Here is a 16,239-nt window from a genome sequence, read left to right as displayed (position 1 = left end):
GCTTTGAGACTCTCGGTTCCAACAGTCTGTAAGCAGGGACTTTCGTGGCAGAAGGGGCCGCGTCTGTCTTGTCCCCACAGCATCCCTGGAGTCCAGGGAATTCGGGGGAATGCGGCGGGAGTAGCGAGGGCCTCTGAGAAAGGCCGGTGGCGCCTCCAGCCCCTCGGTGACCTTAGTGGGGAGAGGCGGCTGTGAAGGAAAGGTCGGGCCGCCTTCGCGGAGGGCGAGACCCAGCCGGCGGCTGCACAGGCCGGCGGCGGGACGGGCGCGAGGGCGGCGAGCGCAGGTAGGACCGGGAAGCGGCGGGCGGGCCGCACAGAAAGCGCGGCGCCCCTCGGCGACTGCAGCGGGCAGCGGCGGGACGCCTCCCGCGCGGTGCTCTGGGAGTTGTAGGCACTTTCTTTCCACTGTCCAGCTCTTTGCTCTTGAAGCCCAAGGCGCCTGTGACTCCTAGGCTGCGAACTCTGGGAATTTTAATTTCTAAAAACGTGCCCCGAATAGGACTCTTCCCAGGTTGCCTCCTTCGCTCCGCCCGGTTTGAGGACTACATTTCCCAGGCGACCTCAAAGAGGCGGAGCTTCCGGCGCGCGCGATGCATTGTGGACATTGTAGTCCTGGGGGGCTCGATTTCCACCTCCCGTACAGTCCGGAGCTGTGGCCCGGACTACATTTCCCTTCCGTCCGCCCACTATCCCGAGGCCGCCTTGGCGCGAGACATTTGCGAGCTGAGTGTCTCCAAGATGGCCGCTTGGGGAAGGAGGCGTCTTGGCCCGGGCAGCAGTGGCGGCAGCGCCCGTGAGAGGTGAGATCCGGGGGCCTGTTGCTTTCCCAGGGCGAGTGGCTCTGGACCCTGGAGGCCAGTGAGGCCTCCTGGGGCTGCAGCGCTGTCCCTGCCTTCGTCCCCGGGCTCCCCTTTCCGCCCACCCGCCCTCCTCGTAGCCCTGCGGGGTACGAGGGGTTCCTGTCCCGGCCGATCCAGGATCTGGGTGGGAGCCGGCACCCGCTCTAGCCCGGCTGAAGCGGCCTCCGCGGAGGGCTCAGGGGAGGTGACGATGGCGGGGCCGGGCGAGGTGGGCCGCGGCCATAGAGGGGCCGGGCCGGGCCCGGGCCACGCGGGAAGGACCGGGAGCCCCGCGCAGGCCCAAGGGACCCGCCTAGCATCCGGCGGCCGAAGCTCCCGTCCCGCCTGGCCACGAGCGTGGCCATCTCGGCCGCGACCCCTGATGTGGTGAGGAATGGCTCCCGGGAGGGAGAGGGAAGGGAAGCCTTCACCGAGTGGGCCAGCTGCGGGCGGGAAGGGCAGTGCTCTCTGCACGTTTATCAGGCTAGCTTTAACCTTCCCCAGTTTGTCTCCTGGGCCGAGAGCCGGCCGCTTCCTCGAACCCTCGATTCTTGCGACTTTTCGAGGGTTCTCTGCAAGCGCCCCTGCCGTGGAAGTCCTTTAAAGTGACCTTTCCTAATGAATGATGTGTGGGTAGAGAGCTAGGGGCTTGTTTCTTCCGAGGTGGATCTCGATTTGGAGAACTGATTTCTAGAAGATGAGATTGGAATGGTTTTTGTGTTTCGTGTTGAATTTACAGTTTTTGCTTCAGGAAAGCAGTTTCAGCTAGTAGAAGCCACTAGAAGCTGTTCAGCTACTAGAAATTTGGGGAAGGATTTGTATTGGTGGAGTCACCTGGATTCAGCTGCTCTGTCCATTGTGTTGTGGCTTGGTTGGTATAGCCGAGGTCAGCAAGAAAGTTTGGTGTTTGCATTTTTTTTGTCTCTTTGGAGAAGCTTATTACCCAGAGAAGTTCTCTTTCTCTCTCTACCCCCCCCCCCCGCTCCTCTCTCTTTCTCTTAACTATCCTCATTATTCGTTTTCTTTGATTCCATCACATATTCGTTGCTGTTGCCTGCAGATGGTTTTTTCAGCTCAGAAGATCCTTCCTGTTTGGTAGTTGTGATACACCAGCTTGCATTTTATTCTTAAGCTCAGAGTTATCCAACGTTGTCTGTTCTGCACTTCCTCTTGTGTGGAAAAGCAGTGAATGGCAAGCAGATAATTTTTGTTTTTCCAACTCCCATGTGCTACTTCTTAGATCAGACCATAGGAAGAAGTTAAAGAAGTGACCTCGATGGTTTCCAGATGGCCTGTAAACCTGCATACGTTTTCAAATCTTTAATGCGACCATTAATCCTGTTTAGAAAAGCCGGAGTAGCCGAGAGAAAGGCATTTCTCCTTACTGGATAAAAACAGCTGGAAGAGCCAAATAGGAATGCCCCAGACACCATACAAGGGTTGTGCCAGCACGAGTTAAGCTTTTATTGATCTAAGAAATCAGATACTGGGGGTCTTATCTCCTTGGTTGGAGACAGGCATTAATTCAAAACTGAGTCTGCAAACTAGCAGCCCATAGGCTGAATCCAGCCCTTGACTGTTGATCCTCAGGTTTTAAAAAGAATTTAAATCAGTTGCCAATACTTATAAGTTGAAAGATTTCACATAAAACTGTCCTTGAAAAGCTGAGTAGTGGCCGACTTTTCTTGGTCAGGGCTAGTGCTCTCTAGTTCATTACTCACCTGACAGCTTGGCTCATTGCGGTTACCTGCCTAGTCTCCCTAGGTGTGCAGGTTGCAACCTTTGGCCTGGAACTGAAGGCTCTGCTCACAAATGCAGATGCTGTATGTCAGCCAGGAATGGGGCATCAAATTTTGTGATTCGGGTGGCCCCATCTCTCCCAGATACTGTGGTGTGTGGCTGGGGGAGACCCTTCTGTTTGCCTTTGCTGGGAGGCCCTAGCCAGGCTCTGTTGGAGGAGTCATCTGTCTGAGCCCGGTTTCCCTAAAATCCTCCCATGCTGAGCAGGGGATGGAAACATAACCCGCTGCTGGGCCAGCTAGCTAACTTCTGGGCACACCTCCATTCCTGCTCAGTGGGTGGAAAGACTGTTCGGGTGGGGCAGGCTGGATTAATTGATTGCCCAGCACCGTAGATTAAGAGGCCCAAGCATATTATTGGCTCTTACGACTGAAATAGGCTGTTTATGGCTCTCTTAAATGAGTTTGTTCCATGTCACATTTGTGCTGACTCAGATCTCAGCTTCACATTGGAAGACCACTTTCCAGAACTGCTTGACACACCCAGCTGGAGTCTGCTTTATGCTGAAAGCGAAGGACACATTGCCTGGTTTGGGGCAGGAGCTGGAGCAGAGCAACACTTTGGGCAGGCTTTCCAGATTTGCAAGTGGCTGCAAACTCCAGGGCATGACTTGTATTTAAAGGCCCGGCCCAGGGCCATACCACCCACTGGAATTACTGACCTCAGCTGTGTATTAATGGTGGTCCACTTTAGAATACACAATGTGTGAATTCTTTACCTGGTTCTTGAGTCTAGAGCTGTGTTCATTCTGTAGCCACTAGTCACATGTGGCAATTAAATTTAAATTAATTAAACACAGGGGCCCCTGGCTGGCTCAGTCAGTAGAGCGTACAACTCCTGACCTCAGGGTTGTGAGTTCGAGCCCCACGTTGGGTGTAGAGAGTACTTAAAAAAAAAAAAAAAAAAAATCTTAAAAAATTAAATAAAAATAAGTAAGATGAAAAATTTCAGGTCCTCAGTCACACTAGTCACATTTCGCTCAGTGGCCACGTGGGACTCAGGGCTACCACGTTGCGTAGGGCAGCTATGGAACACCTCCATCACTGCAGAATGTTCTAGTGATGCGACAACGCTGGTCTAGACTACAAGAGGAGAGGGGTGGAAATAGCAAAATGCCAGCTGCTTGCATGTTGATTTTTCTCTCCACTCCATTAAATCCAGGGACTCACCAGTGTTTGTCATGAAGAACATCAGACTCTGAGCTGTAACCTGAATTCTTGTGCAGAATTCAGCACACTGGCAGCGAGCACACGAAACAGATTGCCGCTTGTCCCGTCGGCGTCTTTGAGACACACTTGCCCATCTAGGAAGGCGCAGTGCAGGTATCTGTGTGTTTTGCCACTTGGGTGCCACCCCGGACCAGCTCACAGACAGTCCCGCCTGTTCCGCTTGGGCTGCTTGTCTTCACTCCCTCAGGGCCTCCGAGCGTGCTTGTTGGAATGTGAGTATAGCCACGTACTCTCAGCGCCCGCTCTTCTCAGCATGTGAAGATCTACTTGATCTCATTCTGATCATGATGCAAGGCAGCAGCGCTGTTTACAGACCTGGGGTGTTCAGAGGGCCGGGCATGCTGGCCTAAATGCTCAGGTGTTCGGGAGAAGTCACTTCTTGCGGCCCTCCCCTCCCCTGGCTTGTGTGGCCGACTGCCTGTGCTTTTAGGCAGCCGGGTCTGTGGGATTATGTCCACGTCTTTCTGTACCATATACCTTCTTTCCCAGGACTCGGTCCTCCTTTTTTGACAGCGTTGCTTTAATATGAGAATTGAAGAGACATGGTCCTGGATGGCTGGTAGAGAGTTTAGGTCCCAGTCCAGCTGAACAGATGGGCCACAAGCCATGTGGGCAGTTGGCTCACATTCCGGGAGTGACATTCTCCTCATTTTGATCTGTTCTTTTCCTTCTAGAGCTGAGGACCCTAAGTGGTCTAGGGTATTTTTTTTTCTCTTGGAAAACTGCCTTTCCGGCTCTAGTAGGTGGTAAAAATGTTTCTTTCGTCCTGGTCTGGATGAGCCACACAGGTAGAGCTTCTGCACCCGGGTCTGTGGGCGTGTGGGTCCTCCCCAGCTGGCTACCAGAAGGTGGAGTCGTGCACACTTAGGCCACATGTTCTGATCCCGGAAATTGGATATTGCAACTTAAGGTCATCTGTGGTGTTCATCCTCTTAAGGCACGATTTTCCATTTTCCTGGATTGACTTGAGCAGTCTGGTTCCAGCCGCAATACCTTGTGCCTCGGGGGTTTAGTCCTTTAGGCCCCGTTCCAGCTCCATCCCAATTTCCTGAAGAAGGGCGGGATGATCTTGTATGCCGGGAGGGGAGCAGGAGGCCCAGGCCAGGCCTGAGCTGGGCTTCTCTGTCCGGGGCCTCGGTGAGCAGGGGCAGTGGGAGGAGGTGGGAGGTCTTCCACGGAGCGAACCCTTGGGCACCTCCCAGCTGCCACTGTGTTCGTCCCTGCCACCAGCAGTAGCGTTATGGGCCACGGAGTTCTTGGGAGGGCCAGTAATCGCTTAGTAGAGTCGTAGGAGTCCTTTAGCTCAGGGCTGTTCGCTAGGATTTTCTGCCGTAAGAGAAATGCTCTGTCTCTGTGCTGTCCATTGGGGTAGCCGTTAGCCGCAGGTGGCCGTGGAGTGTTCGAGGTGTGGCCCCCGTGTCTGAGGAACTGGAGTTGTTACTTGACAGTTTTAGTTAATTTAAATAGATACAGCTGCGTGGGCCTTACACCGGGGTGTGCGTTGCGGCTGTCCCTTGGGCTGGCCTAGCCGACCCCATTCCACCCTCGCTGCGGCACTCACTCGGGGAGACCTAGGGCCTTTGCCCTGTTGGACCCGAGGAAGCGTGGCTTCGAGCAGCAAGGGCTTTTGCCCTTGGCCACAAAGCCAGCGAGTCACCGAGAGGGAAGCACAGTCCAGGTCTCCAGACTCCCGCACTTAGCGCACTGTGTTCTTATTCCCACGGCAGAGCGCAGTGCACTTCCCAGAGCACCGGGGAGGAGCGTGTGCTCTCGCGCGGGGCTTTCTCTGAATCAGACGAACCTGCCAGGGGCCTGTGGAAGTTCCTTGGCCTCTTTGGAGTCATCCTCAACATCTGGGGCTACGTGCCTGTGCCTTTCTGTCCGAAGGGGCCTTTGAATCCACAACATAGAATCCTCCTGCTTTCTTTGGCAATTTTTGGTTAGCCAAAAGTGGATTCTAGATCTGGGGGGTAGAGGTAAAGTCCAGCACCTCACAGAGCACAGGTAATAGAGTGGCCACATGCTTAGTAGGTGGAAAGCAACCTGACATATGGACCTAGTTTAATTTTTCACCCACCTGTTCTCTTAATTACCATAATTGTTTTTCCCCTGCCACTCATTTCGAATGTGCTTCCGCTGATGTCTGCTGGTAACCTGTCCCATTCAGGCCCGGTGCTGGGGTTGCTGTGGTGAAAACCCAGTCTGCCTCCACAGAGCTCCGAACTGACATCCATTGTGTTTCAGACGGGAGCTCACAGCCCGGGCCTGCCTGGGAGCCCAGGACCCGCTCCAGGAAGTGGGCCCAAAGCAAGGCCTTCTGCTACAGTTAGATTAGCCTCTTCCGGTTCTGCCAGGACCAGAAAGTGATGGTGGCCTGCACGGCCCCTTGGCCAGTGCTTGCTTGAGCCAACAAGGAAATGGAATTTTCCTCCTGCTCACTGGCAGGACGGCAGGGGGCTGAGACCAGCAGGCTACGTCAGCCACGAGATGCTGCCTGTGCCCAGACTCGCGGCGGTGGGCTCATTCCCTGGCAGCGCGGGCTTCTCCGCAAGCACGGAATTGGGCTCCCTCCGCTCACTCGGCCGTGGACAGTCCACGGCTGTGGGGTCTTGTCACCCCGAGGGATACGGGGTTGTCGAGCAAGAGTTTTCTTTTTTTCAAGAAAAAGTTGGCCATTAATTTTCCCATTATGAAAGAAGCACATGTGTATTTGTTTTCTTCTTTGAGAAAGACAAACCTATGAAGGAAAATAAAATTTTAGTCAGCTGTTAGGTCACCATCCGAAGAAAGCCATTGTTGACTTTTCTTTATGGATAGCATCTTTGATACTTCCCTCCAGATGTTTTGTGTTGGATTTTAAAAAACTGTATGTTACACACATCACAAGTATGTTCCTAACATGTGAAAAGTCATAAGCTTACTGCCATGTGTCTGGCCCCTGAAAACATTACCCTCCATGAAAGGTGCCAGTCACAAAAGGCCGCAGACATGATAGCGTTTATATGGAATGTCCATATAGGTGAGTCCGTCAAGCCAGTAAGTAGACTGGTGCTTGCCAGGGGCTGGGGAGGCCTGGGGGAGGTGGGGAGCAATGGGGTTTCTTTTTGGGGTGATGGGGATACTCCAGAATTGCTCGTGGTGCTTGCTGCACAATGCAGCGAAGGCGCTGAGCCACTGAATTGTCCAATCCAAGTGGGTGAGTTGTGCGGCATGTGACTTCTATCCATAAAAAGTACAAATCGAAACCACAGTGAGCTCTCACCTCACACCCATCAGGATGGCTCAAATTACAAACAAAACAGAAAATTACAAGCACTCCTGAGGTGGTGGAGCGGTTGGACCCCGCATGCCCTTTGGGTGGGAGCGTAAAGGGGTGCAGCCGTGGGCAGTGTGAGCGGTTCCGCGGCCGGCGGGAAGTGGAATCACCACGCGATCCAACAGTTCTGCCTCTAGGCGTGTATCCAGAAGAATTAAAAGCGGAGACCTGAGCAGATCATTTTATACTATGTTCACAGAAGCAGGATTCCCAGTAGCTAGAAGGTGGAAGTAGCCCAAGGGTGATGGATGAACAAGTGTATAGACGTACGATGGACTAGTCTTTATTCATCCTTGAAAAGAAAGGAAATTCTGACTCACGCTGTAGAACGTGGGTGAACCTTGAAAACATCACGTCGAGTAAGCCAGTTGCAGGACAAATACGGCACGATTTCACTTAGTGTGGTACCTAAGGTTGTCCAGCTCAGAGACACAAAGTCGGGGGCTGGGAAGTGGGGGCTGTTGCTTCACGGGGGCAGAGTTGCGGTTTTGCCAGCGGAAGGCATCCCGGAGATTGGTTGCACGGCAGCGGCAAGGTACTGAACGCTGCTGAACCGTGCACTGAACAAACGGTCAGGACGGTACGTTTTATGGGGGTTTCACTGTTATTTGGAGACACAGTAAACCCGTGTGTTCACCGCTCACTAGCGTCACCATGGCCCACGTGTCCCTACCGGCAGGCAGAGGCCCCCTCGCTCATGACTCGTCATTTCCTTGCTGTTCTTCACAGTTAGCACACGTGAGGACGTTCCTCGGTAGCAGCATCCTTCGGTTGTGTGTGCGCGTCTGCATGTTACCAGCTTCCTCCTCCACCTTACGAGGGAGGGATTCCGCTGTGCCTCCATTCTCGCTCTGACAGAGGAACCGCCCGAGGTAGCCAGCTCTTCGCGTCAGTGCTGCTTGGAACGTTTGTGCACAGCTCTGACTTCTGGGGAGGGATCTCCAGACTTTGGGGATCCCGTGTGTGAGACTACTTTTGTCATTCCGGATTCCTCTAGACCAGCTTCCCGATGGTATAGGGGACCATGGGGCCACATGCTGGGCAGGCTGCCAGGGGCAGAGAGGGTGCCCACATCCGGGGAGCGGAGTTCATCCGGCTGCTTCTTCACTGTGGCCACCTTTCCACCGGAAAGCCCGTGTTCGCAGGGGATTCCTCTGATGACTGTTGCCTGACGACCTCCGGAGTGGATTCAGAGGAGAGGGGTGGGTCTCAGGCCCACTCTGGTTGAAGGCAGAGGGAGGGAGGCTGATTCAGGAGCCCCAGTGACAAGTGCCCACGACCCTGAGGCAGCGTCCACAGCAGCCCCTCCGGCTCAGATGAGAGAGAGCATCAGCTCTGCCCCACAGGCTACTTAAGGGCTCCCCAGGCAAACTGACCTCAGCATGGGCAGAGGGAGTTTAGGAGCACGAGCCTGTACCGTAAGTCCCACGGATCGTGCTAAATTCGACTCAAAAGTTATGTGGTAGAAGAGCTCCCTTTTCTTCTCGGAGCCAGTCCTTTCCCCAGTGATGGTCATAATTCTCAGGTCTTTGGACATCCAGGAATGTTCTGTGTGTTTAAAAGCAAACATACACCTTTTTTTTTTTTTTAAGATTTTATTTATTTATTCGAGAGAGAGAGTGAGAGAGCACAAGCCGGGGAGGGGGGAGCAGAGGGAGCAGATGCCCTGCTGAGCAGGGAGCCCAATGCGGGGCTTGATCCTATGACTCCAGGATCATGACCTGAGCTCAAGCAGACGCTTAACTGACTGAGCCACCCAGGCACCCCTAAAAGCAAACCTAGCTTTTTAAAAGTACACTAAAGATAACGTACTATAATCACTGTTCTGTACTTGCCTTTGTCACTTTATTTCTTGGATACTTTTCCATCAGTTCTCTTTCTCTTTTTACATGAACTTTTTTTTTTAAGGTGTATTTATTTGAGAGAGAGAGCGCCAAGTTGGGGGGAGGAGCAGAGGGAGAGGAGATAAGGAGGCTGTGCACTGAGCACAGAGCCCGACTCACGGCTTGATCCCAGGACCCTGAGATCACCACCAAGAGCCAGACGCTCAACCAAGTGCACCACTAGCCACCCTTACATGAACTCTGTGTTATGCACTCTTGAAAAGCAAAAATATAGTCTCTTAGGAAGCTCCAAAGACTCCAGTTAGCTTTTTTGTTTTTTTTAATCTGCATTTGTGTGCCAGGGCTCAAGTTAGGGGTTGGCTGGTGATGGTCTAAAATTGTTCAAGACCACTGGGTTCCTTCCTTAGTTGGGTGATGTGTGACCCGGAAACAAAAGCAGGCCACATGTGGGTGGGCACTGGAGTAGCTAGGTGGCGGGAGACACGGCTCTGTCTTGGGAGTACTCGGCCACCAGGTTTGTGAAATGATAGCCCATGACAACCATGCGGACTGAATCCAGTGGTCCAGGCAGCTATTAAAACCTGTAATTGCAGGGACATGAACCCCAACTGCCACAGCCCAGGCGGAAGGAGTAGACGCTGAGTGCTTGATGGGTGGCCTCTTAACAGGTGGGGCCTCCGATTGCGTGTGTGTGTGTGTGTGTGTGTGTGTGCGCGCGTGCACGCGCGCGTGCGTTTTGAGCCTTTGTGTGTCCTGTGTATAGCATATGGAATCCTGGAAAGGGCCCGACCTCAGATTACATGGTTTCGCAGTGACACAAGACTGCGTGCGCGGACTTTGGGAGTAGCACCTCGGCTTCAAGAGCAGAATCCGTGCACGTCGGGGCTGGGAGCGTGGCTCTGCCGGCTAGGCGGGCTTCAGAGGCAGGCTTGTCCGAAGGCGCCCGGAAGGGACTTAGGTGCGGCGGGTGGATGGAGATGGGTAGCAGTGGGGTGACCTGCCCCCAGGAAGCTGTTGCGGCTTCAGGAAGCTGTGGCACGCTTTCGCAAGGCTGGGTGTGCGTACTGGATGAGCACCCTCGTGTGCGCTGTGGCGGTCATGACTGCCCGCGGCCAGAACGCAGACGGTGACCCGCTGCCCGCGTCTACTCACTGTCCGTCCCTGTGCGGTCAGGCCTGACGCCAGGCACAGGACGAGAGCAGTGAGGCAGGAACCTGGAGGCTTGAGGAGGCCGGCGGGCGGCGTGGCTGTGGGCGCCAGCTGGGCTTGCAGAAGCGAGGGCAGCAGGGGGCTCAGGGACGGCGAGGTGGGATCTGCCCACGCATGTGCTTCCAGAACGGAGCGGCCAGTTCCAGGTGCTGGGGTTTCACCTGGCGTTTTCTTATTGGGCCTCACGACGTTCAGGGTGGCTCTGATCTGCTGGGCGCAGAGGGCACCACTATATGCTAAGGTAGATTTGGGCTTTGGGCAGGAACATTCTATGATCCCAACCTTGACACCCACATTTTGCTTTGAATGTTCTGGAGGGACTTCGTGGCCAGAAAGGCATCCCTGGCCTCGCTTTGGTAGTCGGTGGGGACGCGCACTGACTTGGAAGCGCCTCGTCTTCACACCTTGATAACACAAGGGAAGTCGGGGCTGCCTGGGAGCGAGTCCTCTCCCTGGTCCTGCGCACACGGGGCCAGTCAGCCCATGGCCAGTGACTTTCATTTCTGCTGTGACTTATCCAGCCAGCGTGAGACCCTGTCTGGGAGTAAGAACTGAAACAAGCTCCATCTCCCCTCCCTGAATTCAAACCAAATGGAGGCCTTGAAAGGGAAAACCCTCCTTTTCCCATTGCATCAACTTCCGGTGGATTCTTCCGGAAGCAGCTCGTTAAGTCCTCCTGGAGAGGCGGCCCCGACTACTGGCTCCCTACTGGCTCAGCGTAGCTGCCCTGGCAATGTCCCACGTTTAGGAGGTGCCTTGTCCGACCCCCAGGGAACGACTTCTCCCCAGTGCACACCGTTTAATTAGGGCCTGTGCTTTAATTAGGAGGCTCCCCTGAGCCCAACTTAATTACAGTTACTTTTTCAGAATAAAGAGTTGCCTCTGCCCAAGTCCCAGCCACTGCCTCTTGCTAAAGTCCTTCCCACCTGGGAATGGAGGCCCCTCCCCCTGCACTTGGGGGTGCATTACCAGTGACTTTCCGATGATGCGACAACGGGGAAAGTATTTGAGCAGTTGTTTTTCTAACAGAGTGAAACCCTCTGCCTCTTAGGTTTGCTTATTTGTTGGCTAAAGGTAGTTTTTATCGTGTTGAATCCTGCCTGGCAGTAATAACTGGAAGGAGTGCTCGGATCACCTGTCCTTTTTCCTTGAAGCATACCCCTGGCAATGCAGTTTTCACCACACTTAACGTGTCATTTCGCCTTTGAAGGAGGGCTAGGACCTAGAGGTTCTGGGGTGACCTTGTTTTAAAAGCCTTCACTTGGCCTTAATGTGCACAGTCCCTGACGAGGAAGCTCTGAGCCCAGCTCCCCTGTTGCTTTCCTCGGAGTGGCTGCTGGGTATGCGTGCCCGGGATGTGGGCAGCTGGTGGCCTTGTGTCCTTGAGCACTTAGGGCTGTGCTTACTCGTTGGACAATCAGAGCTCGGGTGGGCTGCGATCACCTTTGTATGGCTCAGTACACTTGCCCAGAGCCCCAGTCAGAGGGGCGTGGACTTGGGTGCGGGGAGCAGTGAGCACCAGAGCGAGACGGGGGCCCCTGGACCGCCTCTCCTTTGTGATGGTCTGAGCAGCCCAGGAACCAGGGGCTGCTGAAGGGAAGGGGCTGCTTTTCACCGAGGCATGTGGAGGGTGCTCTGCACTGCCTGGTAAGAGGGTTACGTGACTTGATCCAGCTTCAGGAGCTGTGTGTAGCAGTGTCCCCCTCGGAGGCTGGTATAAAGAAGGCTTTTTACTGGATGAACTGAGAACACAAAACTAGGAGAAACTGTACACGCTGGACGGCGGTATGGAAATTCAGAAAGATCTGGACACGCTGAAACAAGCCAAATGGAAATGACAAGGCGTGTACAGGTCTATATTTAGGTTTGCCCATCAGGGGTGTGGAAAGATTCTGCTTTGGATGCGAAGTTTGCACTGGAGAGAGGTCAACAGAATCCCGAAACCGCCTAAAATGCCCCCGGGCCCATGGTTCACAGCCAGCTCTGTGGCCTGGATTCACGGCTGAGCCGTCCCTGAGCCTCCAGATCTCTCTTCCGCCAGTGAGGGTCAGGTCACCCATCCCTAGTCCCACGGGGAAGTTGGATCAGCTCAGCCACTCGAAGTGGGGCTTTGTGAACAGTGTTTTTTATGTGAGTGAGAGGAGCTTTACTGGCAATAAATACAGAGTCGTGGAGGCACAGGGTCAGAATGGGTGGGAACCTCTGGGGGCCCTTCGTATGTCCCCCTTAACACTGAATTTCATTGTCACGGTTCTTGAGGCCTTGTCTTTTCCTAATTAAAGCAGAGGGCTTCTTTTTCTAAGCTGTGTGCTGGTGTTCTTGGGGCTGTCGGCCTCGGGTGCTTTGTGCAGTTCGTCCTCCCGTGATGGCCAGAGGAGTTTTGTTCTCAATCATCCGAGGCGAAGATGACCCTGTCGGTCTGTTGTTCTGCAGCGCAGGGATGACGACTTTTGAACCTTGCAGAGGGCAGAGTGTTTGGCACTATCGGCCTTGGATCTGTTGGTTTCCATCGAAGAATCCTCCCCCTTGCATCGCTCTGGTTAACCAAGGGCACGGTTCCTCCAGCCGACCTCGGGCCTCTGTGTGGGTGTGATTCCGGGCCGAAACATTCTGTCTTCCTTGGGGCTCCTGTGCACACTCAGCTCTGTCTGTGCGCGGCCTTGGGCTGACCGCCAGGCCGGTACACACTGCAGGTGGTCATGTCCTTAGAGATCTGGGTACTCTTCCTCCTTGTCTCTTTACATTTCACTATTTTCTCTGAGGAAGAAAAAAAAAATTCTTTAGTGACTACCTTGTGTATTGGGTTCCAAGGAAGATCGAAACATAAGCGAGACGTGGTGCCCTCACGAGCTCGGGCTCTCTGATGAGCCTGAGGCCCAGGCTTGGGCCACGGACTTGTCCCCAGCGTCTGAGCACAGAAGCGGGGTGCGCGCTGCTCAGCCTGACCGTCTCACTGTCTCCTCTTTCTCCCCCCTCCCCCCCAAGGGTGAGCTTGTCGGCCACAGACTGTTACATCGTGCACGAGATCTACAATGGGGAGAACGCCCAAGACCAGTTCGAGTACGAGCTGGAGCAGGCCCTGGAAGCCCAGTACAAGTACATCGTGATCGAGCCCACACGCATCGGCGACGAGACAGCCCGCTGGATCACCGTGGGCAACTGTCTTCACAAGACCACCGTGCTGGCGGGCACCGCGTGCCTCTTCACCCCGCTGGCCCTGCCCTTAGATTACTCCCACTACATCTCCCTGCCCGCCGGCGTGCTCAGCCTGGCCTGCTGCACCCTGTACGGGATCTCCTGGCAGTTTGACCCCTGCTGCAAGTACCAAGTGGAGTACGACGCCTATAAACTGTCCCGCCTGCCCCTGCACACACTCACTTCCTCCACCCCAGTGGTGCTGGTCCGGAAGGACGACTTGCACAGAAAGAGACTGCACAACACGATAGCCCTGGCCGCCCTGGTGTACTGTGTAAAGAAGATTTACGAACTCTATGCCGTATGATCTCAGTAGCGCGGGGAGAGAAGCAAGTGACCCGGCCCACGAGAGACACCCCGAGTATTCAGATGGCCCCAGTAACAGTTTTTGCTCTGTGAGGCAGCAGAGCCTGGGAAGGGGTTTCGTTTAATATTTGTTATTTAAAAAAAAAATAACACAGATCACAGGTGTACTAAGGGTTTTTCAACTCATTACACAAAGATGTGGATTTCCAGAACCCACAGGGGGTCTGAGCGGGCGGTGGAATGTGGACAGCAGCAACGCTACTGAGGGGGTAGGAGTGCGCTTGTGGGGTGGGGGGGACGTCTTTAAGTCTGTTGTTTAACTGTACCATCCAGAGCCAACCAGAAGCTATTGACCATTAAAATTATGAGAATTTCAACTTCAGGTGTCCTCTGTGTCCATGACCACCTGCACCTGCTGCGGGCGGCCGCTTGCTTGTGGGAGCTGTGGGCACCACGCGAGCCCGCCGGCCCTACTCCTTGCTGTGGCCTGGTGTCACCGTCCACGGCAAGAACAGACCTCTGTGAATGAGGCCTGCCCGGACCCCTCCCAGAGCGGTCTCACCTCATGCCAGCCTTGTTTTCAAGGCGGGGACGTGGTGGGATCCGGTGACGAGGCCTAGAGGTCACTGGGTTTCTGTGTGGGGCCACATGGAGAACAGGCCTGGGACCTCCTGTCCAGAGATTCTGATTTAGAAGGCCCCACGGGTGAACACCTGTATTTTTTCAAAGCATCGAAGCTGTTCCTGATGTGGACCCCGAGTTCGAGCCCAGGGCCCCTCCCAGCGGTCCCATTCCACAGGAGCCAGTCCCGTGCCCCTCCCTCACAGCGCAGGGCGTGTTGCACCTCGTCCTCCATATCCCTCGAAGGTGTTGGGTAATTAAAAAAATCTTCCCTTCCATAAAGATGTCAGGTCCCCCGCCTTACGTGCAACCTTCCCGAGGCCTGCTCTCAGTCCTCCCTGAGGAGCTACATGGCACTTCCTTCTGAAGGGTCCATCTTCAAGAAGCAATCTAGTTTTAAAGGCCACATCGGGAAGATCGGATACCAGAGAAGAATGAAGGGGTACATGGGAAGGCGTCAAGGAGCTCAAGTGGGCGATTGGTCCGTTTATTATACGGGGAGATCCAGAGCTTTTAAAAGACTTCACAATGGACTGTGGTCCACAGACTGTGAACTTTAATTCCAGGAGGCCTAGAAATACTAATCACTCAGGTGAATGCTGGGTGGCAAGATGGTGTTGGGGGCACACTACAGTTTACATGGCAGTCTGGCCATCGGCAACAATGCTCGATCGGTAGTGATCCCAGGCACAGGGTCTCGACGTGCAGAGCCCACAACCCCTCGGGTGTCTGACAGCTGGCTCCCAGGCCGGCCGGGCACGAATGGCAGGTGTCTTGTAATAAACGGCGCAGATTTGGAAAGGGAGCCCCATGCTCTGCCTGCAAGCCAGATTTCATGGGGGAGGTGGCTGGAAGCCGACAAGCAGTAGCCGTCTCGGTCGGGTCAGCTGAGCAGAAGTCCTCACCAGGAAGAGAAGCCAAGTGCAAGCAGGCTGGCTCCAGATGCGCTGAATACAGTGATTCTTGTCAGGTAGACTGGCCCAGATTCTGACATACCAGCGCAGTTCCGAGTGCCCTGCCAAGGTGAGGACTCAGGCCTGCCGCGGAGCGCAGAGCAGGACTTTGGTGCTCTAGGCCTCTCTACGTGAGCAGCGGCCCCGACCGGCTGGGAAGGAGAGCGGCAGGAGCACACCTCCGGCGCCTGGAAGGCTTCTCTGTTTCTGCCGCCTTCCTAATTACACGGCACCGTCGAGTGGGTCACGCTCCTCAGTGACGTGCCGCAGGGCTCTTGACACGGCCTTAGAGAACTGCCAACTGGGAAACAGGCCGAGTCAGCTGGGCCTTGCCTGCGAAGTCCACACACCAGGCCTGTGTGCGCCCACGTGCGCCAATGCATCGCGCCAGTAACCCAGTTACAGGCGTCTTGTTTGAACTGCCCACTCACCCCAGTTTCAGAGAAGAGCAAAGAGCCTTTAGGAAGGTCAGCTCGAGAAGTGCGGAGGAGCAGACCGCGGCGAACACTTACCGGCTCTCTCCGTAGCCTGTCCGCTCCCTCCCAAGCGTCCCCGTCTGGCTCAGCAGCTGCGGGGCCCCACGAAGGAGGAAGGGAAGCAGCGTCCCTGGAGCCTGCTGGTGGCCGCTGCGCGCTCACTGTCCCGTCTGACCACTCGGGAGCCGCGCACAGACGTGCAGCACTGCTGGCTGGAAACTCACGTGCGCGTGCTTCGGCCCTCGGCCCGGGAAACCCCAGGAGGCCCACAGAGCAGAGCGGAAAGTGCCTTTGAACTTTATGTGCGGGCAGAACCAATGCAGAGCTTTTCCAACCTACCCCCAATCCACGGGGGGGGGGGGGGGGGGGGGGCAAAAACCCTTGAGGACAGAAAAGAGAGATGGCAACAGCACCACCCCTGCCCCTGGTGGCAGATGTTCATATTCAAA

General features: G+C 54.9%; 2 protein-coding genes across 3 annotated transcripts in view; one reads left to right on the top strand and one right to left on the bottom strand.

The window, feature by feature from the left end:
* The first annotated feature begins 688 nt into the window (after window positions 1-688).
* Window positions 689-16,160, top strand: TMEM11 (transmembrane protein 11). Of its 2 annotated transcripts, XM_032431697.1 has the most exons (3): window positions 730-802; window positions 3,803-4,082; window positions 13,225-16,160. In XM_032431697.1, coding segments are annotated over exons 2-3 (519 nt in total). In that variant the 5' UTR covers window positions 730-802; window positions 3,803-4,080; the 3' UTR covers window positions 13,742-16,160. The 2 variants fall into 2 exon arrangements, with proteins under 2 accessions (XP_032287587.1, XP_032287588.1); XM_032431696.1 differs by lacking the exon at window positions 3,803-4,082 and having other exon boundaries at window positions 689-802.
* DHRS7B (dehydrogenase/reductase 7B) overlaps window positions 9,169-16,239 on the bottom strand; it is a 68,017-nt gene continuing 60,946 nt past the window's right edge. The window contains exon 8 of the mRNA XM_032431694.1: window positions 9,169-12,996. The gene's annotated coding sequence lies outside the window, so the exon portion shown is untranslated. The remainder of the gene's footprint in view (window positions 12,997-16,239) is intronic.

Source organism: Phoca vitulina, unplaced genomic scaffold, assembly GCF_004348235.1.
Source record: "Phoca vitulina isolate PV1807 unplaced genomic scaffold, GSC_HSeal_1.0 scaffold47, whole genome shotgun sequence".
Classification (NCBI taxonomy): Eukaryota; Metazoa; Chordata; class Mammalia; order Carnivora; family Phocidae; genus Phoca; species Phoca vitulina.
The sequence above is the reverse complement of the archived record's forward strand: the minus strand, read 5'-3'. Positions and strand labels throughout refer to the sequence as shown.